Source organism: Crocuta crocuta, unplaced genomic scaffold (genome assembly GCF_008692635.1).
Source record: "Crocuta crocuta isolate KB4526 unplaced genomic scaffold, BGI_CrCroc_1.0 scaffold163, whole genome shotgun sequence".
NCBI lineage: Eukaryota > Metazoa > Chordata > Mammalia > Carnivora > Hyaenidae > Crocuta > Crocuta crocuta.
This window is the reverse complement of record NW_027529533.1, coordinates 6366058-6393434: the sequence shown is the minus strand read 5'-3', so window position 1 is coordinate 6393434 and position 27377 is coordinate 6366058. Positions and strand designations below refer to the sequence as shown.

Below are 27377 nucleotides of genomic sequence, written 5' to 3'. Positions count from 1 at the left end.
GTAACACGATTGACTGAATTGATGACACACTTAGATCTGGAAGATAGAGGAGTAAAAAATCAATGAAGTTTGTAGCACTGGTGAGTTTCTCTAGAAACTTCTGTTTTTGTTTTTGTTTTAATTTAGGAAAGGAGGCCTTTTTTATGTACTTCTAGCTCTATCTCATTGACCACCCTTAGATTCACGGGAAGCTGAGAAATTGAGTATTTCATTTCCTAGGCTCAGTAGTAGAAGAAAATAATAGGGATTGTAGTGGGAACAGATATGACTGAGCCAGTCTATGCTATCTGTCATATTCTAGAAGTCCCTATTCTGTTTGATTAACCACAATGGCATTCTATGTCCCTGGGAACTGGTATTTGTTCAGAAACTGTCCAATCAATTCTGAAAAGCACATTTTTCCCCCAGAGTGACATTACCTTAATAGGTAGTCAGAGATCCCTTTAAAGGAATGTGAGGGATTTTCATAGTAATATTACTGCAGAATCCTTAATGATTACTTGCCCTTCTCTTATTTAAACTGATCATGGGAAGTAGGTGACAAATTATGATTCGCTTATTTAGAGGCTTTTTTAAGAAATACAAAACAACTAAGATCTTAGTATTTTACTCATCTATTTTGGTCCCATGATCAATTAAATATTGCTAAGTATCAGGGGGCACCTGGGTGGCTCAGTTCATTAAGCATCTGACTTTGGTTCAGGTCATGATCTCATGGTTCAGTTCATGAGTTCAAGCCCCAAATTGTGCTCTCTCCTTTCAGCACAGAACCCTCTTGGTATCTTCTGTACCCCTCTCTCTCTGCCCCTTCCCTGCTCATGCACACATGCACCCTCTCTCTTGAAAACAAATAAATGTTAAAAAAAAAAATTGGAGGAGCCTGGGTGGCTCAGTTGATTATGTGTCTGACTCCAGCTCAGGTCATAGTCTCATGGTTCATGGGTTCAAGTCATACACCAGGCTCTGCATTGATGGTTTGGACCCTGTTTGGGGATTCTCCCTCTCTCTGTTCCCTCCCCTCTCATGTTTGCTCTCTCTCAAAATAGATAAGCTTAAAAAAAAAAGATATTGCTAAGTATCCCTGCTAAGTCAGTTCATTCAATTACCACAAGATCCTCTTCCCTATTATCCTTATCATGCTTCTTTGCCTCTAAAAATCGAGCTCTCTGCCATCTAGGAATCTTTGTATCACCATAGAAATCGCTGCACCTATATCACCAGAAGACTGTACTATAGCACCCCTAGCCACCGAGAACTACCACACAATCTTCCTTGATTTACAATGTGGTTATGTCCCAATAAACCCTTTGTAAATTGAAAATGTTGTAAGCTAAAAATGCATCTAACACATCTATTAAACATCATAGCGTAGCATAGCCTACCTTAAACGTGTTCAGAACACAACAACCTATAGTTGGGCAAAATCTTCATGTATTCTCCATACTTTTGTCAACAAATTTGTAAACTTTCAACTGTCTTGCTATATAAGTCTTGCTGTACAAGTTTGACATTATAATTGGCCCCCAGAATATGCTGGAATCTGATTCTGTTATACATTTAGGAAAAAATGGTAATTGTTGGGAGTGGGTAATAAGGAAAATTGGCCTCTTCATGCAAGGTATGGCCTTCACAGATTAGGTGAAGTCTATACAGATTTCTAAGTAAGGCAGAATGATTTCTTCAGACCAGTGAGAGGGGGTTGCTTTTGTTTGATGAATGAGGCTCAAACAGTGAGAGGTTATAAGTTAAGGATACTTCAAATTATTTGAATTCTACCATATGCTCATTTCATTTCTTTGGTTCTGCTGTTTCTTGAACAATGCCTTAATCTTCACAGAAGAGTTTTGACAAGTCTATGAATTCAACTGACCCTGTAATTTGGCAATCTGTGGCCCCAGACGTTGAGTGTGTTTGGCTCTTTTAGGCCCATGGCTGCAAAGAATAAATTATTTTGGGGGCGCCTGGGTGGCTTAGTCGGTTAAGCGTCCGACTTTCGCTTAGGTCATGATCTCGCGGTTCGTGGGTTCGAGCCCCGCGTCGGCTCTGTGCTGACTGCCAGCTCAGAGCCTGGAGCCTATTTCAGAGTCTGTATCTCCCTCTCTCTCTGACCCTCCCCTGCTCACGCTGTCTCTCTCTCTCTCTCTCTCTCTCTCCTAGAAATAAATAAAAATATATATAAAAAAAGAATAAATTATTTTGTTACTATCAGAGGAAATCCTTGATTTTTGGTCCCTACTTTAAGGTAAGAATTTAGAAATCTGATCTTAGGGGTGCCTGGGTGGCTCAGTCAGTTAAGTGTCTGACTTCGGCTCAGGTCATGATCTCACAGTTGGTGGGTTCGAGCCCTGCGTCGGGCCCTGTGCTGACTGCCAGCTCAGAGCCTGGAGCTTGTTTCAGATTCTGTGTCTCCCTCTCTCTCTGACCATCCCCTGCTCACGCTGTCTCTCTCTCTCTCTGTCTTTCACTTTCTCTCTCTCAGAAATAAGTACAACATTAAAATTTTTTTTTAAAAATCTGATCTTATCATTGTCTTTAAGCTGTCCAGTGTTAGCATAAATAGCCACCCCACCCTTCACTTCTGCCAGAAGCTTCGCCTTCCATGCGCATGTCATTCTAGATGACTACAGTTTCATTCCATATGTGTACTGTATGCACTGAGAATGCCAAGCAAGCACTGCAAAGTCAATGTGGAGCCCAGTGTGGGGCTTGAACTAATGAGCCGTGAGATTGTGACCTGAACAGAAATTAAGGGTCAGACACGTAATCAACTGAGCCACCCAGGAACCCCTATAGATGCCTAATTTAAACAGAAGAGAGGTTCATAAAAAACATCTGGTATTACAGAGGGCTTTTTTTTCCTTTCCTTAGTATGATTTTTTTTTTAACATTTATTTATTTTTGAGAGACAGAACATGAGCAGGGGAGAGGGAGAGAGAGAGGGAAAGACAGAATCTGTTGCAGGCTCCAGGCTCCGAGCTGTAAACATAGAGCCCAATGTGGGGCTGGAACCCACACACCACCTCAGATCATGACCTGAGCCAAAGTCCGATGCCCAACTGACTGAGCCACCCAGGCACCCCAGTATGATATTTTTGAAGTTCATGCATTTGTTGTATGCAGCAGTAATTTGTTCCTTTTTATTGCTAAGATATATATTACTGTATAAATATACCACACTGTTTATTCAATTGATGGATATTTGGATTGTCTCCAATTTGAGGCTGTTATGAATAATGCCACTATGAATATTTGTGAGCCAGTATTTGTTTGGATGTGTATTTTCATTTTTCTTAGATACATATATAGAAGTGTAGTTGCTAGAGGTTTTTTTTTTAATCTTTATTTATTTTTTAGAGAGAGAGAGAGAGAGACAGAGCATGAGTGGGGGAGGAGCAGAGAGAAGGAGGCAGAATCCAAAACAGGCTCCAGGCTCTGAGCTGTCAGCACAGAGCCCCTATGGAGAGCTTGAACCCATGAACTGTGGGATCATGACCTGAGCCGAAGTCGAACGCTTAACTGACTAAGCCACCCAGGCGCCCCTATAAAGTTTTTTATGAGGCTAGGTAGCTAGTAAGAATGTCCAAATTGCATCACAAAGCTGGTCTGGGGAAAACACCACTGCCAATATTACAGAGGAGAGGCACCACATCACCCCACTGATACTACACACTCCCACACTGGATTCTGATCCTAAGAGTCATGTGTGCATATCTCTCTCTCTCTCTCTCTCTCTCTCTTTCTCTTTCTCTCTCTGTGTGTGTAGGACTAGGAAAATAAGTATCTGGTAGTTTTGGCTCTTACAGTGGGATATAGTCTCTCTGCTTCAGAGAGAAGTGATGTCCCAAACAGAAGGAGGAGTTTCGTATGCTAAAACAAAAAATGTCCACTGCATAAGTCGCTGACATATGGGAGGTGATGGAATCAATTAGGAGAAAAAGCACTGCGTTTAAATTTCACATTTATGTGAGGTTTTGTGTTAGTCTGGGTCCTCCAAAAAGCAGATGCCATAGTAGCAAGAGATTTATTAGGGGGATAAACAGTGGAGATTTTCAAGCAGGAGAGTGAGAGCAAGAGCGCTGGCTGGAAAGGTAATATGTAATAAACTAGATAAAGGGAAACATGAATCTACAGTGAATAAAGATGAAGTAGAGAGATTTTTATAAAATGGCTATTGGAGGGGGATGCTATCTCAGAGATAATTTTATTTACTGATGAAGAACTTGAGATAAATTTACGAAAGATTGGAGGAACCAGCAAAGGACTGAAGAAGGCATGGCACTCAGAAACACTGAATGATAGTGCTAGGGCAAACTCTGCCAGTCTTTCCAACATATTACTCCCTTAACTGTTTCTTCCCATAGTAAACATCTAAAGTTGCTTGTTAAACCAGTAAAAAGTGTAGCTGCACCGAGAATCCAAAAGTTAGCTTGACTATTAGAAGTGGCAATGGAAAAGGAAAGTTGCAACGACAAGCAATTTGATGAATGTGAAAGGTAGACATAAGAAGACTGATTTTTTTTAAGTTTATTTTTTTTATTTAAGTAACCTCTACACCTAATGGGAGGCTTGAATTCAGGACCCAAGATCAAGAGCCCCATGCTCCCCTGTATGAGCCAGCCAGGTGCCCCTGACTTTGATATTTGGAAGCAAAGTTACCATTGAGGGGATTTATGATTAACAGGGTTGTGGACAGGATATATCATCTTGCAAAGAAATATTTCTGGAATCAGATTTCAAAGGAGGAAGTTGTAGCGCAATTATGGTACTACTGAACCTTGAACTAGGGATTGCATGGTGGGTGGTGGGTGACTCAGGAACCTTGTAACAGAAACAGGATAGAGGTCAGATTTTGGGAAAAAAATTTTTTTTTAAAGTGAGGATGGGAGGGCAATTGAAGAGGACTGCTAAGATTGTCAAGGAAAGAAGCCTTCATATTTGTCCAGAGGATAATTTTACATATTCCTTTAATGATCAGTTTCTCAAGCCTCTAACTTGTTTCCACTACTGTTTCCTCTTTTTTTTTTTTTTTTTTCTGTTTCCTCTTAGAAACCTGAGAGGACCCAGAATCCGTAGCATCCTGAAGGGTGGAGATTTAAGGCTTAATTTCTGTTCATGTTTAGGGAGAGTGGTAAAGCCTGGGCAATTGTTGGGAAAAACCTTAGACTTGCCCCAAAAGACAACAATATTTTCTACAATATCTTTCTTTCCTGGGTGGGGTGGGGCGGTATCTGTGTTTAAGATCAAGGATGTAAAAGGCTCTAAACACCGTCTTTCGGCTTGGAAAACTTCTGGCAGGAGCAACTGCCCGGCCTCTCGTGGGGGCGGGGCGGAGTCGGGGCGGAGATCGGGCGGGGCCGGGGCCCCAGGATCCCGCGGAGGGCGAGGCCTGCGCGCCGCACAACCACGTGACTCCTTCGCCTCTTGGGACACCGACGCATGCGCGCCGCGCTCTCGACGAGGCGGCCCTGGTGTCGGTGGCGGCCGCTGCGGTGGCTGTGGGACGGAGACGGTGGAAGTGCCATCCTCGGCTCGGTTGGCTCAGACTGCGGCTCATGGCCTTGAGTGGCATCCGTCGTCAGGTCAGCCGGAGCGGGCATTTTGGAATTGGCTGGGGTGAGGGGTGGTGATTCGAGGGACAGGAAGGGGCCGGCCTTGTTTCAGGCCGCACTGGGGTTGCGGCCTCCCTCTGCCGCCCTGTTTGAGGCCAGGCCTGGCCTCGCCTCAGCTCCCAGCTGTCCATTCCTTTCTCCTTCCCACCTGTTGGGTGGAGCAGCGCGAGGTTTCTTTTCTTAGTTAGACCAAACGCTTCTCTGACGAGCGCTTATGGAGGGCGGGGAAATGTGGGCCTCCCCCTTGATTTAGGAAGCGTTTTGGGGGTAAGTCTGAAGCCCTTGCTTTCTAAGAGCTAGAAACCAGTGTGCCGGGACGGCTGGGAGTGAAAGGAACCCAATAGTAGCCGCTAGAGAATTGGGAGAATTCAAATTCTGTTAATTAAAGCTTGTGGGCGCTTGTAGGGGCGCGCTCCGCGTTCTGACTACACAAGCCACACTTTTAAGACCCTGAGTCACAGGAACCCATCCATCAGCCAGAGCTTTTGGCGGCATAGGATAGAAGCAGGAAAAACAGACATTGAAGACCTCAGTAGGATCTTTTAAAGAAATCTATTTAAAAATAATGTTTACCTTTTATAGTCAGAGACCCAACACCGGCGTTTTTCTCTCTCTGCAACCACATCTTTAAACTAATAAGTAGTATTGCTCTTGTTATCGATAATATTATAATACCGTATTATTTAATGCCTGTTTTTTAGTTTGATGTTCATGTTGCCTTCTGTGTAAGGACTTCATGCTATTTGGCAACAGATCCAATATGTTCAGAAATACTTTAAATTTTTTTACAGCTGTAAAGGTTGAAGCTTAAAACAAATTTCATACAGGGAAGTATGAAGCTCATTTTGGAACTTGTGTTTTCTATGACGCTCCTGTTGGAACTTATGTGTTTTGGTGTCTCTGGGAGCTTAAGGGGATTGGGAAAAAAAAACCCCAAAAAACTGTCAGGTACCCCCTCTTCCATTTATAACTTCATACTAGAGTTGCAAAAGTTGGAACTTTCCACTGTTCAGCTTCTGGTAGGGATACAGTGAGCTAAAGTAGTTCTACTAAAGAACAGTAGTTCTTAGACTGTGAACTCTGGAATAATTAGGGGTTGACCAAAGGTGGCTAATTAGTAGTTGGTATGAGATATTTGAAGTGAGAATTGAAAAGCAGCATTTCTTTCTTTCTTTTTTTGGGGGAGGGGGACAGAGTATATGGTAATATTTTTACTTGCTTACATAGAGTGGAATAAGAAAAAGAATTTTATAAATCAAATGATAAAATGTGTGTACATGTGCACCAAGTTGTTTTTTTTTTTTTCTCAGAGAGAGAGACAGCATGAGCAGGGGAGGGTCAGAGAGAGAGTGAGACACAGACTCTGAAATAGGCTCCAGGCTCTGAGCTGGCAGTCAGCACAGAGCCCGACGCGGGGCTCGAACCCACGAACCGCGAGATCATGACCTAAGCGAAAGCCGGACGCTCAACCGACTAAGCCACCCAGGCGCCCCTGCACCATGTTTTAAAGAGAAGGAACAGGGGTGCCTGACTGGCTCAGTCAGTAGAGCATGGGACTGTTGATCTCAGGGTTATGAGTTCGAGCCCCACATCAGGTGTAGAGATTACTTAAAAATAAAATCTTAAGAACTAAATAAATAGGACAGAACCCTCTGTGGTATGTTAGTAAGTAATTCCGCATAAAACATAGGATTTTTTGTGTGAGTGAAAAATAGTCAAAGGAAAAAGAAAGTAGTAGTTCCAGTCAAACGGTGATTTTTTTTTTCAAAGACCTGAAAATGACTCATACACTTATGTAAATATATATTGCATAAAGTATAGTTTTTGGAACATACTAAGTGCTTAATATATGGAAACTTAAAAAAGATCAATCTGAACATTTTATTTAGCCTCTGAAAATAGTTGCCAAAACCAGTGGTTAGGGTAGACTCTTTTCTGAACATTTGTTTTCAAATTGGTTTATTGTGACTGAGGAACAGTGTAACTTGTAGATTGTAAAGCTAGTTGATTTGCAGTACTCAAACTACTGACTTTTTAGTCCTTGGATTTTTTTTGTGTGTGTGTTGCTCTGTTTATGAAAGGAATAATAAATGGCATGATTTTGAGTGTCTACAGAGAATAAAAGAGAAAGTGTTTAATTAGATTTACCATTCTTTTTAAAAAAAATTTTTAATGTTTTATTTCTGAGAGAGAGAGTGTGAGCAGGAAGGGTCAGAGAGAGTGGGAGACAGAATCTGAAGCAGGCTCCAGGCTCTGACCTGGCTGTCAGCACAGAGCCCAACGCTCGAACCCACAAACCGTGAGACCATGACTGAGCCAAAGTCGGACACTTAACTGACTGAACCACCCAGGCGCCCCTTCCATTCTTAATTAAGTATAGGTTAGGTGATCCTCCAAAAGACCTTTTAAATTTTAAGATGGCATGCTGAATTATTAGGTTTAATGTTTAATGTATGTTATAAGATACTAAATTAGATTTCCCATTCTGGGGCACCTGGGTGGCTCAGTCGGTTAAGCTTCTGACTTTGGCTCAGGTCATGATCACAGGGTTCGTGGGTTTGAGCCCGGCGTCAGGCTCTGTGCTGACAGATAGCTCAGAGCCTGGAGCCTGCTTCTGATTCTGTATCTCCTTCAATTAAGTATGGGTTAAGTGATCCTCCAAAAGACCTTTTAAATTTTAAGATGGTGTGCTGAATTGTTAGTTTTAATGTTTAATGTATGTTATAACTGAACTAAAAGTTATTAAATGTATGATATAGAACTATATTTTTTAATGTACTACACAGTCACTTTATAATTTATCATGTTTCCTTTCCTGCTTATGAACTTAGGTCTCTAATATGATTTTATAAGAAAGTGCATATAGTAAAAAGGCATTAATTGGTTTGGTGAGTTGAGAAAAGGAGGAAAGTTTTGTTAGTCTCAGAAAATAGAGTGAACCAAGGCTCAGACACGAAAAATTTATTGGGCTTTGTAAATGGCAATAAGGAGGAATACCGTAGGATTAGTATGTTTGAAAAGTTATGACCAGGGGCACCTGGGTGGCTCAGTCAGTTAAGCCTCTGACTTCGGCTCAGGTTGTGATCTCACGGTTTGTGGGTTCAAGCCCCGCCTAGGCTCTATGCTGACTGCCACCTCATAGCATGGAGCCTGTTTCAGATTCTGTATCTCCCTCTCTCCCTGACCCTCCCCTGCTCATGCTGTCTCTCTCTCTCAGAAATAAATAAAACATTAAAAAAAATTTAAAAATTATGACCATCATCAGGGAAATACAAATCAAAACCACACTGAGATACCACCTCACACCAGTCAGAGTGGCTAAAATGAGCAAATCAGAGAACTCGAGATGCTGGCGAGGATGTGGAGAAACGGGCACCCTCCTGCACTGTTGGTGGGAATGTAAACTGGTACAGCCCCTCTGGAAAACAGTGTGGAGGTTCCTCAGGAAACTAACAATAGAACTCCCCTATGACCCAGCAATAGCACTGCTAGGAATTTACCCAAGGGATACAGAAATGCTGAGGCATAGGAGCACATGTACCCCAATGTTCATAGCAGCACTCTCCACAATAGCTAAAACATGGAAAGAGCCTAAGTGTCCATCAACAGATGAATGGATCAAGAAGATGTGGTTTATCTATACCATGGAATACTACATGGCAATGAGAAACCATGAAATCTGGCCATGTGTAGCAACATGGATGGACCTTGAGGGTGTTATGCTGAGCGAAATAAGTCAGGCAGAGAAGGACAAATATCATATGTTTGCACGTATAGGAGGATTAGGAGGAACTTGACGGAGGAACAAGGGGGAGAAGAAGGGCGGAAATGGTGGGGGAAAGGGAGAGAGGCAAACCATGAGAGACTCTTGAATGCTGACAAAAACTGAGGACTGATGGATGTGGGGGGGAGGGGGGATGGGCATGGAGGAGGACACTTGTGGGGATGAGCACTGAGTGTTATGTGGAAACTAATTTGACAATAAACTATTTGTAAAAAAAAAAAAAAAAACAATAAAAATTATGACCAAATTTGTCACTCACTTTTTTTTTTTAAACAGATATTTAATGTGCTGTTACATACCAAACACTGTTTTATTTAGGTTCTGGGAACACAGTACTGAACAAAACTAAGGCTTCTCTGAGTTTAATATTATAGTAATATTAATTTATCCGTAGCAATAGTGTAGCAGTTTTTCAAATTTTTTTTTGACTGAGACCCATAATAATCTCTACATGTAATATTGCATCCCAAAAAACAGTAGTTGCTTTCTGTATGTATTTCAACAGTAGGCCCTTAATATGTGCATGAACTCTGATATTTTGTTTTCAGTTCTATATTTTTCTATTAAAAAAATGAGAAGCTGATTTGAAGCAATCTGAAGTTTGATAAACATTACTCAAGAAGGGGAGATAAAATAGGAGCACCTTGCTGGCTCAATCAGTAAAGCAAGATCTCTTAGTTGTGAGTTTGAGACCCCTGTTGGGCATAGCAATTGCTTAAATAAATAAACTTTGGGGCACCTAGGTGGCTCAGTTGGGTAAGTGTCCCACTTTAGCTTAGGTCATGGTCTCATGGTTGATTTGTGAGTTCTAGCCCCATGTCAGGCTTTGTGCCGACTGCTGAAATCCTGGAGCCTGCTGAGGATTCTTTTCTCCCCCTCTCTTCCTGCTCCACCCCTGCTTGCACTCTGTCTCTATCTCTGAAAAATGAATAAACGTTAAAAAATAAACTTTTTTTTTTAAAGAGGGGAGATAATAATTACTTAAGTTGTAGCAGTAGGTAAATGAAAAGGATAGTTAATCTTTAGAGCAAGATAAGTGTGATTATTTTGTGAATGAGGCTTAGAGAGGGTAAGTATTTTGCTCAGTGTTCCCTAATGTGTAACTGGACCAGATCTTTAATTCTCTTCTTTCTGACTCTAAAGCCCAAGTACTTTATTATACCATTTCTTATTTGCTTATGAAAGTAGTATATTAGTTTTTAGTTGGGGTGGGATCAGTGGGACTAAGGACTCTCATGCTATTTATTAAATAAATTGTGTACTAGGCCTACAGGTGTACCGTATTCCTTTGTATTGGTAGATCTGCTCCTTACTCTAAAGAAACTTGTAATCTAGTAGGGAAGATGATATGGAACAAGTACCACAAATAGGATGTGTGCTATGGAGAAAAAGAATGCCGTGGAAGCTTCACTGAAGGAACCTGACTAATTTGGAAGGTTTGGGAATACTAAACTTCACTCAGAGGAATGAGTAGGCTTCAGCTAGGTTGAAGATTCTAAGTGGGGATTAGGTAGAAGGGTTGGAGAGCATATTAGATAGAAGACACTGGGTACACTAAGGCCTTGAAGTTGAAAGGAGCTCAATTGGAAAACCAAGCCAAACCAAATGTCAACAAAAATAGAATTTCTTGTCTGCAAAAGTTAGTAGAGAACAGAGGAGAGTTCTGGTGTTAGGATGGATTTTAATCCTGGCTCTGATTCTTACCAACCATATAACCTTGGACAAATTATTTGATCTTAGTTTTGTTTTTCCCATTCTTAAGAATGGGTAATTGACATTTAACAAAGTATTTGTTCAATAGATGGTGTCTTACTATTATTACAAATAGCTAGTAATTGAAGTCATAGCAGTAGATGATGACATGCTTTCTTATTCATTCTTTCAAAAATAATGAATGTCTTCAGTGTGCTCAGTGTGCAATAGTTAAATGGTGTGTGTGTGTAATCACACCAAATGTCACAAAAGAATATACCTTTACAATGTGCAAAGCACTCTGATAAAAATTTTCTCTATTTTTCATTCACGAAAAAGAAAAAGCTGGTCTGAAGCAGTATGCAGTTTGAAGAATACTGGTCTAGTGAGGAAGATAATGATTAATTAGACTATAACAATACTACTGTGAGTAAAAAGAAAGGGGTGGTTAATTCTTAATGTTAGGGTATACCAAATAGTAAATTATTTACCATGTTATAGTGTAATACTGTGAATAAAGGGAAAAAAAATAGGGCACCTAGTTGGCTTAGTAGGTTGAGTGTCTGACTTCAGCTCAGGTCATGATCTTGTGTCTGCTCTCTGCTGTCAGTGCAGAGACCACTTCAGATCCTCTGCCCACCTCCCTCCTGCTTGTGCGCTCTCAAAAATAAATAAATCTTAAAAAAAAGATAGAGGAAGGTAAAGGGATCATGTTTGCTGGGGATGGGAGCAAGTTACAATTTTAAATAGGGTTGCCCAGGTAGGTCTTACTGAGAAAGTGACATTTCAACAAAGAAGGAGATAAGGAAGTTATCCATATGGGAATTTGGGAGAAAATAATGCTGCTAGAGGAAACAGCCAGTTTAAAGGCTGTAAGGCTGGAGAGTGTGGTCTGTTTTAGAGAAAAGATGTCAGTGTGGCTAGGGCTGAGTGAGGCCAAGAGTAGGAGAAGATGAGGTCAAAAGGAGTGGAGTGACATGGTCTTATTTATGTTTTAAAAAGAAAACTATTTGCTGTGTTGAGAATGGACTGGGGATGGGGAGGTGGTGGGATGCAGCAAAAGAGAAGTGGGAGACCTGTAGAAGGTTATGGAAGACTATAATAATATTAGAGATGAGAGATGAGGGTTTGAATGAAAATTAAAAGTGGGATGCTGAATATATATGGGAGATTCCATAACAAATTGGTTGGGTGTGAAGAAAGAAGAGTCAAGGATAGCTTCCAAGATTTTTGTCCTGAGCAGCTGAAAGGAGGGATTTTTCTGTCAGAGATGGAGAAGGAAATGGATAGAGCAGGTTTTGGGGGACAACTCAGAAGTTCTCTTAAGGACATTTTATAATTTGAAATGACTGTATGTGCAGATGATAAAAGTATATATACTTGGATACATGGATCTGGAGTCTGGAAAAGTGGGCTGGGGATAGAATTTGGGAGTTGGCACGAAATTGGTATTTAAAACCAAGTGAGATTGGGCAGTTAATGGAGATAGAAGTAGATGACCAAGGATTAAATCCTGGGGCACTCTAAAAGATCAGGTAGAAGAGGAATACCCAATTTGCCTCAGGAGACCGGCACTCGGGAGAAAGAGTGATAGAGAGGTAGGAAGAAGAGAGGTGTGACTTGGAAGCCAAGTGAGAAAATCTGTCAAGCAGGAGGACATTGTCACCTCAAGGAGAGTGTTGGTTGAGAAAAGGAGAGAGCGGAGGACAAAATCTTGGGTACTATCCAAGGACTCAATAGTACTTTGAGAAGAAAAAAATTTCTTCTGAATGGTAAGGGAGCAGTCTAAGAAGGTAGGAGGAAAGCTAGGTAAATTGTAATATGTCAGAAAAGGCAAGAAAAGAGAACCTTTCAAGTAGAAAGTCATCATTCCTGTTGGATGCTGTGAAGAGTAGATCAGAGAAAAACAACCAACCAACCAATCAACCAAAAAGGAAAGAGTAGATCAAAAAGATGAATTAGGAAGCATTTAATTGGATTTATACACAAGAGCATTGTGACCTTAGCAAATTTCAGAGTGATGAAGAAATCAAATTGAAGAGTAAATGGAGGTTACAGAAGTAGAGATAACAAGCTTAGACAGCTTCATTGGTTTTGTCCTTAGAACATAAGTTAAGCTAAATTGTAGTATATATGTTATAAATTATTATATAGAAGAAGAAAAATATTTATACATGTTTGAATGCTAGTTGAAGAGGTTTTACACTGAGAGAAACTGATAAAGGAAGGGTAAAGATAATGTAAGAAGCAACATTCTTGAGAAGATGGGTGGGAGAAATGATCAGATCATGAGTTCAGGGTATGACCTTTGGTAGGAGTAGAGATACTTTATCAGTTATGATCAAGGCAAGGAGGAGGACCAGTAATGATTATGTATTTCAGCCATTATAGGAGTGCTATAGTAGAGGTACAAAACAAATACCTTGAGGGGTAAAAGAGGCAAGATTATAAATGAGGTTAGGGGATTGGGAGTTTGGTATCATAATAGATTTATTTCTTGGAGATGTAAAGAATTTTTAGAAGGAATTGGAGGATTAATGGAGATCTGATAGGATAAAGACTGACCACTGGTTGTAGCAAATAGCTCACTATGAGAAATTAGTATGTTTATTGGAGTGATATGAGTTGGAGTGCATAGTGTACCAAAAGATGGTTAAATTATTTCTAACTATAGAAATGTCACTTATTTTTAGGTATTTCACTTTTATTGACTTTGTTAGTCTAAAACTTCTTAATAGTATGCCTGTGGATTCATTATTATTTCTTTAAGAGGAAATTCCAGAAATGNAGGGTGTTGATAGTTTCCTGTCTCACGTTCAGGTCCTTTATCCACAGAAATGTTAATTTTAAGGTTTATGCTACATGTTGGCATATTGAAATTTGAGAATATAACCCCAAAGAAATAAGCTTTTCAAAAATGGGCATTTATGTGAGATTTACTGTGACATACTTAGTAACTATTAGGAAGGACTCAAATTAGATTGAGGGATATTTAAGCAAATCCGGACATAAGGCCCTTCTTGCTTAGCTGGTTTCTGTGAACATGCCACTTAAATACTTGTCTCCGAACTTGGATCTTTCTGCTGCCTGGAAATTTCTTGCTCCACATAGCTATATAATTGACTTTCTTATTACGACTTTATCTTCTCCTTTGTTTTGTTCTTAACACTTAATGCCATGTACATACTGTAAGCTTTTTTTAAAAAGAGATGTCTGTATTATTCAACTAAGATGTCAGTTCCTTGTGATTAAAGACTTCGTTTTGTTCAGTTAAATTTCCAGTCCTAGAACAGTAGTATCTGACACACAGAGGTTGCTCACTAAATATTGAATAAATATTATTACCCAAGGAAATGATATTGGTTAGAAATTTTTAAAAAATACTAAATGAAGGATTCAGCATAATTTGTACACCTAATTTCAATAAAATAAAAAATAACATAAAAAAGAAATAAAATAAAATCGTGTAAACCTTAAAGAACAAAAACCAGAAGAGCAAGTATCAACATGAGAGTTAACGTTTTGGAAGAAACAGATGGACAGGATTTAACTGATGAATTTAGTTTTTCATTTTCCTGTGTTCAGTTCTGTGCCTGCAGAAAAGGAGGTTAATAAGAAATAAGATGGATCTTCTCACAAAACTCCAGAGAGGCTCAGGAATTCCGGGTACCAAGTGCCTCTGAATATGAGAGTGCTGAATGGATCTAAAAATTTGAGGGTTGGTTGAAAGTCTGAAGTATGTTAGACCATAGATTTTCCTTTTCCAAGTAGGATAGAGAGCAAAAAACTGAATGTTTATTATTTGAAGAGGGTGGAAACACAAGTTTTGTCACAGCTGGTGGGAGGTGGGGTAGGGCAGAGGGTCTTGATGCAAATGGGAAATTGAATGAAAGTTTACATATTGAATGGTGACATCACTAGCCCTGTTTGTTTTCTTTACTCTCAGAATGCATGTTGCCTTTTTTATAGATTTTTAAGTTGGAACATTCTTCTTTTGGAAAACTGAACACAAGGGAAATGATGTAAAGCACTGACATTTAGAGTTCCCCCTCAATAGTATGCCATCCTATGTGGAGCCTCACCAGTTTCCAAACTTGTATTTAACTTCTGATTTTTTGTGATACTTCACACTTCTTGAACAGCAATTTGATGATCACTCCACTTGAGAGACCAAAACAAATAGTCAGAAGACACTCAGAAGAGACAGTGCTGAGAATAGAAGAAAATTCGAAGTGATTTATAGAGAAATATCAGGAGATACTGCACCAGTGAAACAGGAATAGGAAACTATAAAATAGATTTTTCAGAGCATTATAAAAGAATATTTTGATTTCATATATTAAAAATCTAGTAAAAGTGACTTCTGAGGAGAATGAATCAAAGCGATGGGGTAAATGAAGGAAAAAGTAAGAAAAGTAGAAAATCAGTCCAGAAGGTCTAACACCTGCGTAATTTGAGTTAAAAAAAAGATAAAAGATAAAACCAAGTGGAGAAAATATCACTTAAATGATAAATGTGGAACATAAGAATTGAATGATGAATATCTAGATTAGAGTAGGCCTCCAAAATAAATGCCAGCAGAATGAGTAGAAAAGACTCACCTTAAGATAACCTATCATGGTGCATAGGNAAAAAAAAAAAAAAGATAACCTATCATGGAATTTTGGAACACCTGGGATAAAGAGAGATGTTAAACACTGCCTGGGAGGAAAAAACAGGTCACATATAGAGGAATTTTCTCAATAGCAATGAATTACGTTTGTAAACAATGGAAATAATCCTTCAAAGCTCTCTCTGTTTTTAAATGTTTAATTTTGAGAGAGAAAAATAACGCGATCAGGGGAAGGGCAGAGAGAGAGACTGGGACACAGAATCCAAAGCAGGTTCCAGGCTCTGAGCTATCAGCACAGAGCTGGATGCAAGGCTGGAACTCACAAGCTGTGAGATCATGACATGCTGAGCAGAAATTGGATGTTCAGCTGACTGTGCCACCCAGGTAGGCGCCCCTCCTTTTTTTTTCTTTTTCTTTTCTTTTCTTTTTTTTTAAAGTAATCCATATGTCCAACATGGGACTCAAACTCAAGACCCCAATACCAAGAATTCCATGTTCCACTGACTGAGCCAGCCAAATATGTATATCTTATTATGTGAAGAAGAATAACATTTACACATGTTTGAATGCTAGCGTAAGGGATTAATACACTGAGAGAAACTGATAAAGGAAGAGGGAAGATATTTAAGAAGCAGCATTCTTGAGAAGATGGGTGGGAGAAATGATCAGATCATGAGTTTTTAGGGTATGACCTTTGGTAGGAGCAGAGAGACTTTTATCAGTTATCACCAAAGCAAGGAGGAGGACCTTCAGAACTCTTAAGAAACAATTATTTTCATTATAGAATTTCATGCTTAGACAATCTGTCATTCAGTTGTGAGGATTTTAGAATTGAAAAGTCTTAATTTTTTACACCACATACCCTTTTTGAGAAAGTTATAGAAATAATTCTCTAAAAGAGGGAATAAGAAAGAAAAGGATTTTGGCTGTTATTATGAGAAATAAATGAAAGGAATTCCTTGGATCAAAATGAACAGACAAACCTAGACCAGACAAGCCAGCTTAGACTGTTGCAGATTAGATGGTTTCGGAAAGGATGTCTTCTGAAGGGAAAATGTACTTGATAGTATGAGCATCAGTTTTTGTTTTTGTTTTTAAGTAAACTATGCCACACATGGGGCTCAGTCAAACTCACAACCCTGAGATCAAGAGTTCTATGCTCTACCAACTGAGCCAGCCAGGCATCCCAAGTGTCACTTGTTTTTGAAGGACTTTTAAAAGAGCTCTACAGGAGTTTAGAATCATTTTTCAGTGACAACCAAACATGAAAATAATTAGGAAAGATTTAAAGAGGTAGAAGCAAGGAAATGTAATTATAGTATATCAGATAGCTTGAAAAAAATGTTTACATTAGTATGCTAATACTAACCTGAATGTTGATTTACCTCTAAACTGATAGAAATTAGAGCATGTGAGAGGGAAGTTGTAGAGGTATGCTTGGTACAATAGTTAAACTGTAGTCTTCTGTAATAGAAAGATAGTAAAAAATGTCTAAATTGAAAAATCAAGAAATAAGATAGACTCCAGATAAATTCTGTGTTGACTACTAGTTTTATGAAGTTGAAGTCAACAGCTCTGTTCCTCTTAATACTTACGCAAAAAAATGTAAGTGCATTGTGAAGTTTTTTTTTCTTTTCCATTGTTATTAAAAACATTTTTTTAGATGTTTGTTTAATTTTGAAGGAGAGAGAGAGTGTGTGTGAGCAAGGGAGGAGCAGAGAGAAAAGGAGACAAGGAAAGGAGCCCAAAGTGGGCTTCAGGCTCTGAGCTGTCAGCATGGCGCTGGATGCGGAGCTTGAACTCAAAACCATGAGATCATGACCTGAGCCAAAGTCGGATGCTTAACTGACTGAGCCACCCAGGCACCCCTCCTTCATTATTTTAAAGTATGACATCTTAGGTTTGGATAAAACTTTCTAAGAAATTTGTTGTTTTCAGTAATACTTTCATTTATGTGAATTTGTAGACCTCCACGTGCTTTTATCTCATCTGATCTTAACAGCCTTATGCAAGTATTATTAGTAGCTGTTTTAAAAGTGAGGAAAGTAAGGATGACCTAGGATCAAATGCTTATATTAAGGGAGAGAAGTAGGACTTACTCCCCATCCCTTCTGTTTATTCTAATATTTACCATACTATATCTTATGCTGAAAGAAGATTTGGATATTCTAATTCATATTAGTCTTTTGTACTTTGTATTTCCTAATTTAGTTATAATTAAGGTCTTATCTTTTTTACATTGTGATAAAAACCACATAACAGAAAATTTAGCTATTTTTAAGTGTATAGATCAGTAGTGTTAATTATATTCACATGGTTGTAAACATATTACTAGAATTTTTCATATTAATCTGAAACTTTACTCATTAAACAACTCCCCTTTTCTCCCTCACTCCATTCCCTGGTAACTACATTCTACTTTCTGTTTCTATGAATTTGGTTTGTGACTGGCTTACTTCACTTAGCATAATGTCCTCAAGGTTCATCCATGTAGAGTATGACAGGATTTCCTCCATTTTAAAGGCTGAATAATATTTCATTGCAAATACCACATTTGGTTGTTTATCTGTCAATGGACATTTGGTTTACTTCTTTCTTTTGGCTGTTGTGGATAGTGCTGCTAATGAACATGGATGTGCATATAGCTCTTTGAGTCCCTACTTTTAGTTAATTTGGATATATACCAATTGGGATTCTTAGGTCATACATAGTAGTTCTATTTTTACTTTTCTCAGGAAACCATACTATTTTCTATAGCAGTCACATCATTTTACAATTCCAGTAACAGTGTACAAGAATTCCAGTTTTTCTCATCTTTACCAAGACTTATTTTCTGTTTTTTAAGTTTATTTAATTTGAGAGAGTGAGTGTGTAGGAGGGGCAGACAGAGGGGAGAGAGAGAGAGTTCCAAGTATGCTCCTCAGTGTCAGTGCTAGGAGCCTGATGCAGGGCTTGAACTCATGAACCCATGAGATCATTACCTGACCTGAAATCAAGAGTTGGACACCCAACCGACTGAGCAGGCGCCCCTCTGGTTTTTTGATAGTAGTTATCATAACAGATGTGAGGTAATACCTCATTGTGATTTTGATTTGCATTTTTCTAATAATTAGTGATGTTGAGCATCTTTTCATGTGCTTGTTGGCCATTTGCACATCATCTGTGGAGAGATGTCTATTGAAGTCCTTTGCCCATTTTTAAAATCAAGTTGTTATTGTTGTTCTGAGTTGTAGTTCTTTATATATCCTGGAGATTAACCCCCAACTGGGTATAAGATTTGCACATATTTTCTCCTATTCTGTAGGTTGCCTTTTCACTCTGTTGTGTTCTTTGATCCACAAAAGAGTTAAAGTTTGCTGTAGTGTATTTGTTTTTACTTTTGTTCCCTTTGTTTTTGGTGTCATTTCTAAGAAATCATTGCCAAAATCAATATAATGAAGATTTCCTATTTTTTCTCTTAGAAGTTTTGTATTTTTAGGTTTTATATTCAGATTTTTAATCCATTTTGAGTTAATTTTTGTGTATGGTATAAGGTAACGATCCAACTCCTTTCTTTTGCATGTGAATATCTAATTTTCCCAGCACCATTTGATAAAGAGACTGCCCTTTCTTCATAGAGTGATCTTGGTACCCTTTTTGAATAGAACTATCCTATGACCCAGCAATTGTACTATGAGGTTTTTACCCAAAAGATAACAAAAATACTGATTCGAAGGGGTATGTGAACACCAATGTTTTAAGAAGCATCAACAATAGCCAAATTATGGAAAGAGCCCAAATGTCTGTTGACTGATGAATGGTTAAAGAGTCGTGTGTGTGTGTGTGTGTGTGTGTACATACACGTACATACATACATATGTACGTATAATCGAATATTACTCAGCCATCAAAATAAATCTTGACATTTGCAATGATGTGGATGGAGCTAGAGTATATTATGCTAAGTAAAATAGATCAGAGAAGACAAATACCATGTCATTGCACTCATATGTAGAACCTAAGAGATAAAACAGATGAACATAGGGTAAGTTGGGGGTGAAGAGAGAGAGAGGCAAACCATAAGAGACTCTTAAATACAGAGAACAAAGGCAGGGTTGTTGGAGGGGTGGTGGGTGGGGGGATGAGCTAAAATATGTGATGGGCATTAAGGAGGGTACATGTTGTGATGAGCACTGAGTGTTATAGGTAAGTGATGAATTACTAAATTCTATTCTGGAAGCCAATATAGTATATGTTAACTAACTAGAATTTAAATAAAAACTTGAAAAGAAAATCACTTACATATGCGAAATTTTATTTCTGGACTTTTTGCTCTTTGTCTTTATGCTGAAACCATACTGTTGTCTTCTTCCTTTTGATATTTTTTACTCCTTTGAGATTTTGCTAATTGGAAGTTATTGGTTGTTGTTAAGAATAAAGTGGGACTAGTTAATTGCCACATTATGAAGAATATGTTGGAATAACTTACTAAAAAATAACTTTAGTGTATTCTTTTGGCTCTGTGATTTTTGGAGTAATCAGAAAAATGATCTCCCTAAGGGTAACGATGATGTTCTTAATTCTTACAACACTTTAATTGCAGGGTGCGGAGTAATTGATAGTGTTTGAAGATGCAGGGGTGTGGTAAATTTGCTGATGCCAGAAGAAACCATTTTGTCCCACTTAAGTGTGCAATTAGAATAGAGCAGGTAGTAAATGACTCAGAATGTATTAACAAACATTCTTTGTTTTCTTGACTGGCTTTGAAATAAAAAGACACAAACCAGTGACTAATTTGGATATTAATCCTCAAATGTGTTTTTTCTTTAAAGAACGGGGGGATAAAGGAAAAAATGAGAACTTCTTTCCCCTTTTCTAGGGCTTCAAGTAGCTTAAACCTGGAAAAGCTTCGGACATTAGTCAGTCATTGCAGTAATTTATTTTTTCTGGTAGTGTAATACTGTACTTTGAATTATCCTATGCTATGTACTGCTGAGATTGCCCCTTGTTTTATTTTTTCTCAGAATCCTCTGTAGACTTCATCTCTGTCATTTCTTCTCAAATCCCTTTAGCACCACCCTGCTTACAGTGCTGCTTCCTCCATATAAGCCCTATTTATTCTGGTCAGTTTCTCTCATCATTGAATCAATCCTAATTACTACCTGTTTGTCTACTGTCAAGAAGGATTGTTCTGCCAAGTCAAGTGGACTTTTTTCTATTCTGGGATAATTTATTATTTTTCTGTTATTCCAAAATCAGAGGCCATCAGGGGCCAATCTTTTTTTTTTTTTCAATTAATTTATTTTTGAGAGAAAGAGAGAGAGAGACAGTGACAGCAGGGGAGGGTCAGAGAGAGAGACACACACAGAATCTGAAACAGGCTCCAGGCTCTGAGCTGGCAATCAGTATAGAGTCCAGTGCGGGGCTTGAACGCATGAACTGCGAGATCATGACCTGAGCCAAAGTCGGACCCTTAACTGACTGAGCCACCCAGGAGGCCCTTTTCTGTTATTCTAAAACTTAATAGTTTTTCCAAGTTAAGACCACCTTCTGTATTTCATGAGGGTCTTCTAGATGACTGTAATTTTCAGTAGATTTCTCTAAACTTTTGTTTCATCCAAAATTCTGTCTTTTCATTTTGTCTGTTTTTTTTTTNTTTTTTTTCTTTTTTTTTTTTTTTTTTTTTTTTTTTTTTTTTTTGATCTCTCTCCCAACAAATTAATAAGAACTTTATCTTATACTTCGGTATTCTCTACCAGCACTGGGTGTACTGGGTATACATCAGGCATTAAAAAACTCTTGTCTCCACCTGAATTCCTCCCTCATCTTTTCTTGTTTTTCTCTTCTCTCTTCTTCCCATCCCTCCCCACTTCTTTTTTAACATTCCTTAGATTTACCTGGTATAGTTCATACTTCCAGTAGCATTCAGCCTCAGAAGGTCTCCTGATTTAATATGTTAAATGTTTTTGTTTGGAAAAAATTTGCTTCATACTGTATTTTTAAATAATGTCCTAAACATATTTTAAAATTTGGATTTCATATCTGTTTGACAGCTGACCTTCTGTAACACAAACTAGTAAGAAGAAAAACTCTGGGGTGCCTGGGTGGCTCAGTCGGTTAAGTGTCCTTCTTCAGGTGGGGTCGTGATCTCACAGTTCATGGGTTGAACCCCGCATCAGGCTCTGTGCTGACAGCTCAGAGCCTGGAGCCTGCTTCAGATTCTTTGTCTCCCTCTCTTTCTGTCCCTCCCCTGCTTGTGCACATATTCTCTCTCTCAAAAATGAATAAATATTAAAAAAATTAAAAATTAAAAAAAAACACAAAATGTTTTACAATGAAGATCATATTTCCTTAGTTTACAAAGAACTTATATAAGCCAGTAAGGATAAAAATTAGTAATGCAATAGAAAATATGAATAAAGGATGTGAAAAGGCATGTAAGAAAAAACCCCCAGAAATTTAGCTTTATCATAGTTAAATGCAAATCACAATGAGGTAATACTTTTTTTTTTAATCAGATGGACAAAAATTAAGTTTTATGGTGCTTAGTGCTGACAAGGGGAAATGAAAATAGAGAGAGGGAGAGAATCCGCACTATCATCACAGAGCTTGATGTGGGGCTTGATCCTGTGAACCATGAGATAATAACCAGAGCCAAAATCCAGAGCTGGATGCTTAACTGACTCAGCCACCCAGGCGCCCCTGGCATGTTTTTTAAAAAAATGTTTATTTAACTAATCTGTACACCCAGTATGGGGCTCAAACTCACGTTCCCAAGATAAGAGTTGCACCATCTTCCTGCTTAGCCACGCAGGTGCCCCAGGGCTGGCTGTCTTAAGTTCCTGGCCATATTCACTGCTTCAAGGACATGGGTTGTTTTAGATATGATCATATTCAAAGTAAGAAGAAAAAATTGGTAGAATCTACAGCATTTGTGACTGTCCCTTTTAATCAGAAAAGCAAGCTCTTTCCCAGACCTCTGTAGCAGATGTCCTTTTCAGTGTCCTGATTCTTTATTGGGATTAGGTATATTGCTACTTTGACCAAGAACAGTGTTTTATTAGGAAGATGCTGAGAGGGGATATTATAGGCAACTAAAGTGTCTTGCCACATGGCTAATGCAATTTTTCTAGAGATAAAATGTCAGCATCTTCTCAGATTTAATAGACATGTACTCTTTGATCCAACGGTTCCATTGTTCATAGTTTATACCCATGAGTAAGTTTCTGTTCCTCTGAATACTTAGAGAACTTGGTAGAAGTATAACTTTCTGGGCCTGAGTCTACATCTCAGAATCATTGGAATTGGGACCAAGGAATCTATCTATGTGTAAAAAAAACCCCAGCTTACTAGGTGACTATTGTATGGAACTGCATTTGAGAAGGGGCAGATAGAGAGATAGAGGACCCAAAGGGGCCTCTGCGCTGACAAGAGAGAGCCCAGTGTGGGGCTAGAATTCAACAAACCCTGAGATTATGACCTGAGCTGAAGTTGGACCTTAGCTGACTGAGCTACCCAGGCACCCCGGGAAACCCAGCTTTTTAAAGTAGACATAAAAACACCAAAATTGCAGCCAGGCAGCCTTTGGCATGCCTAGCTGGCTTTTCTTAGAATAAAACAAAAACGCCTCCTTTTTTTCTTCACTTGAACTAAATTATTGCAGGTAAGCCAAAAGAAGTAATCATTAGCCCAGTTGCATAGGGAGAAGAGGTGTTAATACCAGATATTTTTATGGTGTTTCATTTTGTTTGGTATAAATACCAGTGCCTATCTGTTTTCATGTATATACTATATACACAGTGAACATCTTTCTATTTCAGTACAAATATATGTATTTCCTTTTTAATTATTTCGTTGTATAAAAATGCCATTTACTGAAGCAGTTATCTTAGTACTTCTTTGGTTGCTGTTATACAGTGTTGCAATGAATGCTTTTGAATAAATAAATATTTTTGTGTGAATATTTCTTTTTCCTTTTTTTTTTTTAACAGTTTATTGTCAAGTTGGTTTCCATATAACACCCAGTGCTCATCCCCACAAGTGCCCTCCTCTATGCCCATCTCCCCCCTCCCCCCCAACACCCATCAGTCCTCAGTTTGTTCTCAGCATTCAAGAGTCTCTCATGGTTTGCCTCTCTCCCTCTACCCCACTATTTCCNCTTCTTTGCCAATTCTTATGCCTTTGATTTCCTTTTGTTGTCTGATAGTGATGCTAGGCCTTCCAGCACTATGTTCAACAACAGTGGTCAGAGTGGACATCCCTGTCGTGTTCCTGATATCAGGGGGAAAGCTCTCAGTTTTTCCCCGTTGAGGATGATGTTAGCTGAGGGCTTCTCATAGATGGCTTTGATGATGTTTAAGTAAGTTCCTTCTATCCCAACTTTCTCTAGGGTCTTTATTAAGAAGGGATGCTGTATTTTGTCAAATGCTTTTCCTGCATCTATTGACAGGATCGTATGGTTTTTCTTTTCTTTTGATGTGATGAATCACATTGATTGATTTGCGAATATTGAACCAGCCCTGTAACCCAGGAATGAATCCCACTTGATCTTGGTGGATAATTCTTTTTATGTGCTGTTGGATTCGATTTGCAAGTATCTTGTTGAGGATTTTTGCATTTGTGTGATTATTTCTATAACATGAAATATGTACAATTTCCATTTGGTGCATTTTGCTTAACTGTCCACCAGAGAGATATCTAATTGTTGCCAATTTTTACATCTCATTTTTATTTACATCCTTATTTGTAAAGATACGATGCTTTCATGTTTGTTACTTTCATTTCTTTCTTTGAATTACTGTCTTTAAAGTCTTGATCATCTTTTTAATCATCTTGCATTATAGTAAGTGTGTATTGTGAGCATATTTTAAGAGTAGATCAGTTTTATGGTCTGTTTAGTTTTGAGAATAATCCCTCACTTTAAATACAAAGACATGTTTTATGATTTAATGATTTTAGTTTCTGTTTAACTTGTTAGTGAAGGAGATGAAGCCAACTGCTAAAATCTATTGTGTTAATATTTTATAGGATAGGGATGCCTGCGTGGCTCAGTTGGTTATGCATCTCACTGTTGATAATGGCTCAGGTGATGAGATGCCCTGTATCAGGCTAGGTGCTGAGTGTGGAGCCTGCTTTGGAATTCTGTCTCTGCCCCTCTCCAACTTGCTTGTGCATGTAAGCTCACTCTCTATATTTTATAGGATAAAAGAATAATCTCTTACTATTTTATGCTCTTAATGAGATGATTATTATATTTTAAAAATGTTTGTTTATTTGGGGGGGGGGGGGCATGAGCAGGGGATGTGCAGCCAGATGGGGGAGAGAGAATCCCAAGTAGGCTCTGTGCTCTCAGCATGGAGACCCACGCAGGGCTGGATATCATGGAACATGAGATCATGACCTGAGCTGCAATCAAAAGTTGGATGCTTGACCAACTGAGATATCCAGGCACCTCTGAGATGATTTAATTTAAAAGATTTTATGCAGTTGCTATCCAGATTGTAAAACTTGCATAAATATAGTTTTGATGTATTTAATAAATTTATTCATTAAAAAAAAATCACCGTTTAATTTTTTAAAATCTTACTTTGTTTCTTCTATAATAAAATCAAACCTAGGGGTACCTGAGTAGCTCAGCTGGTTAACCATCTGACTCTTGGTTTTCAGCTCAGCTCATGATCTCAGAGTTTATGGAATTGATCCCCATGTCGGGCTTTGTGCTAACAGCATGAAGTCTGCTTGAGATTCTCTCTCCCTCTCACTGTGTTCCTCACCTGCTGTTGTGGATGCTCATGTGCATGCTTTCTCTCTTTCAAAATAAATTTAAAAAGTTAAACCTAGTTGCTAGTGGTTTTAAAATTTATTATAAGGGTGTGTATGTGTGTATTTTTTTTAACAGTATAACCTCTCCTTTCTAAAACTTTTATCCTCAGCTAAGTAATGAACTTCTCTGTTCTCTCTGAAATGTTTATATCCACGACCAGAATGTGTTTTGTTAATTTTATCTTTATCCTCCAGAACAGTATTAAAGATATTTTGGGTTGATAGCAAGATAAATTTAGACATTGGGTTTTTGATTTTTAGCTAGCTAGGAAACATTGAATTCTAGATATGATTGTTTCTTCAGGGAGCAGGCATAGCACTCAGTACTGAAGAATGAACTGAATCCATCATTACTTCATTTTTACTCAGACATCCAACAATAAAATCATAAATTTTCTGGAAATTTAGATGTTATAGAAGTTCGTATATAATATAGAAACTAGCCTGGAGCCTGCTTCAGATCCTGTGTCTCCTTCTCTCTCTCTGCCCTTCGTCTGCGCGCCTGCTCTCTCAAGAATAGATAAACGTTAATTTTTTTTAATACAGAAACTAATAGGGCTCCTGGGTCACTCAGTTGGTTAAGTGTCCGACTCAGGTCAGGATCTCATGGTTTTGTGGGTTCAAGTCCGACATTGGGTTCTGCACTGGCAGTTGGGAGTCTGCTTGAGGTTCTCTCTCTTCTTATCTCTCTGCCCTTCCTCCACTCTTGCTGTCTCTGTGTCTCTCAAAATAAATAAATAAACTTAAATAAAAAAATTTAAATGCAGAAACTGATAAACCTAATTATAACCTACAGGAGAGATCAAGAATGAAATTAATATATTCCTTTAATAGCCAGCTGGGGCTTTTAAAAGCTGATTTTGATGATGCCATGTAAACATTTGGAAGATGTCCCTTTTTATTTGTGTTTCCACAGATCATTAACTGAAGACAAATTAAGCAACTATGCAAAATTCTCACATGGAAGAGTACAGAAATTCTAGTAATGGCAGCACGGGCAACAGTTCAGAGGTAGTGGTAGAGCAGTCTGCCGATTTCAGTACTGAGATTATGAATGTTACGGAAATGGAACAGTCCCCTGATGGATCTCCTAATGTAAATGCATCTACAGAAGAAAATGAAATAACAAATGCTGTGGACCTTCCAGTGACAGAAACGGAAGCAAATTTCCCTCCTGAATATGAGAAATTCTGGAAAACTGTAGAAAACAATCCTCAGGATTTTACAGGCTGGGTATATTTGCTTCAGTATGTAGAACAGGAGGTTAGTAACTATTTAAATGGGACTAGAAGGGACAGATTAATCAAGTAATACTAAATGAGTCTTTATTGTTTTATAATTAAAGTTGCTTTTATAATTTTCAGATTAAGTTGAATAACATTGGATATGTACAATTTCGCTTCAGAGAATAACTTTCATAGCATTTGTACATTATGGAAAATCAATAATAGAGCCAAAGTAATATTTGTAAAAATTGGTGTGTGACTGTGTGTGTAAAGTCACTGAACTAAAAAGTTATCTTGCTATTTGACAGAATTACTTCCTTTTGTTTTAAAGGATGAGATTGTATATGCAGGGAAAAGAGATGATGTGTGTGTGGTTTTTAAACCTATCATTTATTTTGAGATACTACATTTGGAAGAAATAATAAATATTTTTCTGACAGAAACTTCCAAGATTTTTAAACACCTTGTTTTATTTTCATCAGAATCACTTGATGGCTGCCAGGAAAGCGTTTGACAAATTTTTCATACACTATCCGTATTGCTATGGTTACTGGAAAAAGTATGCAGACCTTGAAAAGCGGCATGACAACATTAAACAATCAGATGAGGTGCGTACATTAATGAATAAAATTATCTCCATTAGGTACTGTAAG

The 27377-nt window shown here is 38.3% G+C and overlaps 1 protein-coding gene across 3 annotated transcripts in view; it reads left to right on the top strand.

Moving 5' to 3' along the window:
- The first annotated feature begins 5451 nt into the window (after positions 1-5451).
- Positions 5452-27377, top strand: part of PRPF39 (pre-mRNA processing factor 39) — a 42524-nt gene continuing 20598 nt past the window's right edge. For 2 of the 3 annotated variants that reach the window (XM_077761282.1, XM_077761280.1), the window contains exon 1: positions 27259-27332. Coding sequence is in view for 1 of the 3 variants with exons in the window: in XM_077761279.1 (XP_077617405.1) it covers positions 26444-26761; positions 27207-27332 (444 nt within the window). In the remaining 2 variants the exon portion in view is untranslated. Of the gene's footprint in view, positions 5580-26414; positions 26762-27206; positions 27333-27377 lie in introns of those variants that run through there. The other variant, XM_077761279.1, reaches the window with a different exon arrangement.